This window comes from Natator depressus, chromosome 6 (assembly GCF_965152275.1).
Source record: "Natator depressus isolate rNatDep1 chromosome 6, rNatDep2.hap1, whole genome shotgun sequence".
Classification (NCBI taxonomy): domain Eukaryota; kingdom Metazoa; phylum Chordata; order Testudines; family Cheloniidae; genus Natator; species Natator depressus.
In genome coordinates, this window is record NC_134239.1 from 121,036,590 (window position 1) to 121,043,927 (window position 7,338).

Here is a 7,338-nt window from a genome sequence, read left to right on the forward strand (position 1 = left end):
ATGATATAAATAATACACCCCCAGGGGAATTGAAAATTAATGTCTGTGATGCCTTGAAAAGTGCCATATAAGCATTACTTATTAGGTGTCCACTCCATCTCGAAGGGCAAATAACAGAATTGTAGAAGAGAAAACAAGCATTGATCCTTGTATCCTACCTCTGTTACCTTCTGCATGGTGAGCAAGAGTCTCAAAGTGTGTAAATTGCAAAGGAATTGAGGGGTGGTTTGGTAAAAATATTTGCTATGGTGATGGAAGGAAAGGAAAAATGGGAGAAAGTACACGGATAACAATGGAGATTTTAGCCTCTGCTGCTGGAAATGCCTTAATGGTTTAAACATCAAGTCTGAAATACTTAGACTCTCTGGAGCCACGGGTTCAAACCTAGACAGGATTGCCTGAGCCCTCAGTGTTGTAGTAGATGAATTAAGTTCTGTGTACAATAAATAATCTCTAAAGACTGTGGGGGGATTTTCAAAAGTGCCTAAGTGATGGAGGAGCACAAGTCCAGTTGGAAGTCAATGGTACTGTGTTCCCAAGTCACCTAGGATGGGATTTTCACAAGCCCCTATGTGTTGCAGACAACTACATGTCTGTGGTGGTTCTGTAAAAGAGAGACCAGTTTTGAGACAAATCACTTATATAAAAATGTGGTTACTTGCACACCATTTTGTCTACATGAGCACCAAAATACCAGAAAGAGCCCCAAGAATAGATCACGCTGGACTTGGGCACTGTCTGGTAACAAATAAAGGTAGATTCCCAGGCACTGTTGGTTTCAATGTTATCCAGAATCTGACAATGTCTGATAGCAGACCCTTGAAGAGTATTCACAATGATGTTTCTTCCCCTCTAATGATTAGCTGAACTGATTTTAGTCCCTGGGACCATCATAATGAACTAGCATTGCTGTTCTACATATCCATAATAGATTGCCTTACATTCATGTATATTAAAAATGGGAATTGGAAGAGCAGGGGGATGTAACTCTGATTTCTGTTATTGGCTGGGGCAAGGTTGTAAAGTGAAGTACAGCCAGAATGGGAGTCTGAGTTTCATAGGCATGGAAAATAATTAATTTGATTCCTTGTTTTGGGATTAGGTGTATTTTCCCCTCCCTCAAATCGTGTGGAGCTTTCATAGTCCAAGCTATGTAGCTTCATTTTTGCTGATTACAGTCCCTAGAAAACAGTGAGAGAATCTGTTCTGCAAAAATGAGTGTTCCAGGGAGAGTCACTTGGGAGAATGAGCTCTATGTATTGCAGCTGCTTGCTCTTCAAGCACTGCCTGGATCAGCTTTGGGATTGACTGTAAAATAAACATTTCTGACTTTTAGATAATGTTCAGGAAGGATAACTGCTAGGGGGAAGAGAAGAAATGTGATGCAAATAAAATTGCACTGGATATTTCAAGACAAGTGACCAGCACTGGTGAATGGAAAGATTCTTTCTTGTTGCAAGTGTTCTGTGATGCTGTTTCGCTTGAACCGTGTATTATTATTTATAAAGTTACTGAACTAGGTCTAGAAAGTCCACTTCAGAGTCTTTCTGGTTTCCCCAGCAAAGAAGAGTGCCTGGCTATTCTGAAGAACTGGCTTTAAATGGGTTATGTTTCAATTAATGTGTCTCCTTTAAAATCAGCACATACTGTATTGCACTCCAGGTTAAAGAGAACTTTGGAGCAGAGACTTCTCAAAAGCTTCTATCTGTCTCTCATGCGCCTACCACCTTCAGAAGACCAGACTTGTCTTGTGTAGTAAAATTGTATTGCACAGCAGCTTCAAAAATATTTTTGGTCTTTGCAGTTCATTTTACCGTGAACGTCTTTTTTTTATTAAATGGTGAAACTCATTTAATGTTCATGAATTTGTAGAAGTGGTGGATCATGGGGGATTTCTACTTCACTGTGCACTAATTGCTTATATTTTATGTGGGATCACTTCAGAATTTTTAAATGTTAAAACCAAGTAAATGAAAACTTTTATTTTAAAACACACGTCTTATATTTTAACTTTAAAGGACACTGAATTGTATGATTGGACAGATGAAGCACATCTTGGCTGCAGAACAAAAGAAGACAGATTTTAAACCAGAAGATGAAAACAGTGTTTTGATTCAATATACTAATGTGAGTAAACAAATAGAGATTTGTCAGTAATAAACAGTAGCATTTTGAAGATAATTTGACCAGTATTGGCATTTTGATAGTGTACGCCCAATTACACATACATCTGGTTAACATTCAGGCTTGTTTCACTCTATGCCAAGGATTCTCAAACGCCTTCACAATGTGGATCCTAAACTTGGTGGGAGTATTCTCAGTTTTGTTGTATAATCGTAGTGTCCAACAGCCCCAGTCAGACTGGACTAGGTGCTGTACAAACACAAACTTCCCCCTTCCCCAAAATACCACCTAAATTAACATGGACCAAAACTTAATAGAGAGTTTGTTATGGATCTGCCTTCCCGTTTGCAGGTCTTCCCAGTGATAATGGCAACAATTTCTTACCCAGAAAAGTAATATTAGGGCATATTAATGTATTTATGGATGTCTTTCAATGCAATTTTTCTGCTGAAAATGAGGAACGCCAGCAGCAAGTGGTCAGCTGCTGATCCACAGACCATTATGTGTGAGCCAGTGCTCTATACGTTGCTCGTGATTAATCTGAGACTCTGCTTTCCAAATGTTTTTTAAGAGGGGAAACTTTTCTCTAATCAGTTAACTTACAAGCAATCTTTTTATAGGCCTGTGTCAAAGTATGTGGCTATGTCAGAAAGCAAGTGGAAAAGATTAGAAAGTCTATGGATGGTAAAAATGTGGACACAGTTTTGATGGAGCTTGGAGTTCGTTTTCATCGACTTATTTATGAACATCTACAGCAATATTCCTACAGTTGCATGGGAGGCATGTTAGCAATTTGTGATGTGGCTGAATACAGGAAGTGTGCCAAAGACTTCAAGGTTAGTGTATGCATACTTAATATGTATGGTGTTATAGAGGCATATATAAAATGCCTGGATAGTGAAACAATATTTTTGTTGAAAAATGTCCTCCTTCATATAGCCACATTTCACATCTTTTGCCTTCTATTCACAACCTACCATACATTTTAGACTTTAGATTGCCCTTGTACCATGGCAGCAGCTTTAATCATTTAATAAATTATGCCAGCAAGACCGTCTTTTCTGAATAGTCTTCATATCTGTCTCCTAAATTCACTTGCCTTGTGTCATGAGCTTACCTGAGTCAGTTGAGCATCTCACAAAGCAAGCTTGCCCTGATTTTATAAATCATAATAGCCACTTGGGATTTAAAATTCCAAAACATAAGTCCTTTGCTGGCTTAACCAAATGGTGTAGTCAGAGTTAGGTCCCTGACCAGGCCAGGCCTTTTGGGTTAAAGCAGGAGAAATCCTTCCTCCCTGTCCCAGCCAACCAGAACTGGCCCTTGGAAGAAGCAGTCAGCCCATTTTATCTTGCCTGCTGGGCCTTGATTGGCTTTTGCCTGCTTCCAGCCCTTCTAGCTGCTGGAGAGCTAATCCTTATTGGTGCTGCAAGCAGCTGACCTTGAATGGCCTCTAGACAGTTCTTGTTGGTTCAGACTGGCTGCTTTTTTTGTCACAGACACCTTAAGGTGGAGCGGGTCAAGGTCGTTGTGGGTATTTCAACAGGGAATAGCAAATGCCTGCTACACACCAACATGCATTATTTTCAATGTAATTCAAAAACACACTGAGTGTTTTCATGTGTATGTAGGATTGCATATTGAAATAAGTTAGGAATGTACGCACTACCAGACAAGATAAGACCTGTGGTCCATCTAGTCCAGTATTCTGTCTTCAACAGTAGCCAGTACCAGAAGCTTTAGAGGCAGGTGCAAGAAACCCTGCATTAGACAGATGTAATATAATCTGCCCCGCATATTAGGTGTCCTCCTAATTCCTTTTAGTTAGAGATTTAAGACTACAAACATCTGAGGATTAGTCTCTTGCAAAATTTATTACCGTCAACTATAATAACTCTGGATATTCTTTTTATCCTAAATGTTCCATCCATATTTGAATTGTGCTAACTTTTTGGCCACAACTTCCTGTGGCAATTAGTTCCTCAGTTTACTTACATGTTGTATGAAAGTATTTCCTCCTCCTGGATTTGAATATGCCATATTTAATTTAACTGAACACCCGCTAATTCTTGTGTTTGAGACCGAACAGAAGCTCCCAGCCATCTCCATATAATTCATTTTGTTATATGCTTTTAAAGCGTTATGAAGCTGACTCATTTTTATTTCCAAACCAAGCTCCTTCAAATAGCAGAAGCACTTGTCCTTAATGAAAGTTAAGTTCATGACAGTTTTGAAGCTTTAATAAATCAAGGTCATGTCATTTTAGAGCACACAAAAAATATGAAAAATTCTTTGTGCAAACTATTTTTTCATGGTGGGATAACAAAAATAAAACTGAACTTTACCAAAAATGAGAAATAAGCATGTAGCTTCTTCCATAAAGCTATAATTGCATGTAACTGGGTATTATAAAAATACCACCTCAGTCATAAGTAGTGTAACTATAATACTGGTGAGGGGTAGTGGTGGTTTGTTTTGTTTTGTTTTGGGTTTTTTTTGAACAATTTTCAAACATTCTCTGAATGGTCACATCTCACATTTGTTCTAAAACAAAAGTACTCAAATTCATATACATTTTTAAAAATTAAATCTGGCTTTTAAAAATTGCTTTAGTCTGTTTTTTACAGAACACACAAATGAGTCTCCTGTGTGGAAAATAGCACTGACATTCTAGATGAACTTTGCAGCAGCTATTTCATTATAAGACTTACACTTTGAGGATTTTTACTGTTTTTTTTCTCTCTCTCTCTCTCTCTCTCTCTTTCAAACAGATTCCATTGGTGTTACAGCTTTTTGACACCCTCCATGCGCTCTGCAATCTTTTGGTTGTAGCACCAGATAACTTAAAGCAGGTCTGCTCTGGAGAGCAACTAGCAAATCTGGACAAGAACATCCTTCACTCCTTTGTTCAGCTGCGAGCTGATTATAGATCTGCTCGCCTTGCTCGCCACTTCAGCTGAGAGTGCACACAAACACATTGTACTGTTTTCAGGCCGGGGGTGTTAGAAAGCACAGGGAATAATTTCTTATTAAACAGCAGTTGTAATTTCTGTGGGACAATGACTGTTCAGAACAAAACAGCAGCCATATTTAAACCAGAATTTATTTGAAGAATGTGAGCAGATATAATCCTTAATTCGGATTCCTTAAACTACAGTTCCCCCAGATATGAATTTCTGCAAAACTACTGCCACTAATTTTCCATTGGAAAAATGTTGGTGAAGGAAGGCAAGTGATAAACCGAAAGTATTTTAGTCCTCAGTCTTGAATTATCTGATACCATTTGTTAGACTTTAACTACAGAGCATAGAGTAGGTAATGGATTACATAGAATAAAACTGTGTAAAAACATTAATCAGTTTTAATGACTTAAACTTCCGCACAGCTAATCATAATCAAATTATCTTTGCTGATTGGTGTTTCTAAATCATTTCATTCTTTCAAAATGTTATCCCATGCTATACAATTTCTTACTTTAATTAATTAGCTTTGAATTTTTCTGAGATGTAGGAGTAACAGAAACACTATCCCAAGAAAGATGTAATTTATTCATTGTATAGAACTTTAAGCTAAGCTAAATTGGAGCGGGGTTTTTGTTGTTGTTGTTGTTGTTGGAGCCCACTGGAATGTATCAACTTCGTATGAACTCACGGCACTCTGTTTATTATCTGTCTGATCAATGGCACTTTTAATTTTAAATATGTTCCTAAATGAATGCAACCACCTTGTTTTAGATTTCATTACTGTGAGGTGAAGATGCTTGTTGTCAGTTTACAATAATAGAAACTTGTTTCTGTTTTTCCTTCTATACATAAAGAAATTGAGATTGTAACAGAAGTGAAAGGATGAGGTACAGCCCACACATTCATCTGTAGATGGGAAGAATTTGTATTAAATCTAGCCAAAATCCAAAGCTGAAACTTCGTGTCCTAAAGTTAAACTATCTTCAATACCTGAGCAACATAAAATAGTTGAAGGTGCAGAAACTTCTCTTCCCCCTGATATAATTTTAGTGCTGGGGTTAACTATTATTGTATGTGTGTTTAAACAATAGGAACTTACTCAAGGTGCCTCTGAGCTGGATCCATGTTGGGTACAGTAGCTAAAGTGAAGTAATGGGGATGATGGAAAATATTACCCCAAATATTTCAACAGTTGAAAATTCTGTAGTAAGTGGAGACGTTTTAGAGCCAGAGAGCTCCTGTGGAAACCACTGTTTCAATGTCCTAAGTTCCACTCATCATCACTGTGCGGATCATCTGTAGCACTCTTAGTTCTACTCTGCAGGCCTCGCATATTTTCTGCAGAACTTTCTCTCCCTTCTTCAGAGTAGGTTTTCCTAAAATCTACTTTGTCTCTCAATTACAGCTATTCTCTGCCAAATTTTTTAAAACTTCCAAGGCTCAGTCAATATTGATTTTTTTCCCCTTTATTTTATATTGAGCAGAGTATTATATTGGTAAACAAGAGAAATAAAGTATGCCAGGTTTTCCTCCAAAGCATCCTGGGAAACTATGGCAGCTTTGTCCAGATGTATAGCTCTATTCCTTGGCCATGGCAGAATCACAAAGAGTTCTGGATACCTGAGGAGGCACATGCTTGTACTGTTGCCATTTTTAGAAAGCTCTGATGTGAATTCAAATTATACCTCTCTGTTATCTCTGTAACTTAAAGCCAACAATTTTAGGACTGTGGTTTTACTAACCAATATAAAATCTTTGCACAAAAAGTGTCAATTTGTAAACACTTCAGAACATTAAACAAAACCACTAGGCATCATTTTAAGACTACAAATTACAGAAGTGCTTCAAAATGTCTTATGTTGTAAATTTCTTGTTTTGAATTATATTTTAAAATTATATAAAATGTACTTTACTTCAACTGTGGTGTTTTCCATGCATAAGTTCAGTGCAATATGCTCTATTATGTCTATTAAAATAATGATGAGGTAAGAATAGGTGAATACTTAGACATGTAAACACTCAATAAAAGATATTCCCTCCACGTGCCTTTTTCATTCCATTTCCATATTCTTATCTTTATATGCAATTTTATAAATCCCTTTTATTAAAAAAATCAATAAAAGTAATTTTACTGATCAAATTTATTGATAGTGTGGGCCTTCCCTTCCCAATTTTAAACAACAAAATAAAAAACCTAACACAAACCTTTTATATAAGAGACTGTTATTACCATGAAGTTTACTTTAAAAAT

General features: G+C 37.0%; 1 protein-coding gene across 1 annotated transcript in view; it reads left to right on the plus strand.

Annotated features, from left to right (window-relative positions):
- Nucleotides 1–7,109, plus strand: part of EXOC5 (exocyst complex component 5) — a 44,120-nt gene extending 37,011 nt beyond the window's left edge. Inside the window, exons 16-18 of the mRNA XM_074956455.1 lie at nucleotides 2,019–2,127; nucleotides 2,745–2,960; nucleotides 4,896–7,109. Coding sequence (XP_074812556.1) covers nucleotides 2,019–2,127; nucleotides 2,745–2,960; nucleotides 4,896–5,084 — 514 coding nt within the window. The 3' untranslated portion in view covers nucleotides 5,085–7,109. The remainder of the gene's footprint in view (nucleotides 1–2,018; nucleotides 2,128–2,744; nucleotides 2,961–4,895) is intronic.
- Nucleotides 7,110–7,338: the final 229 nt, after the last annotated feature.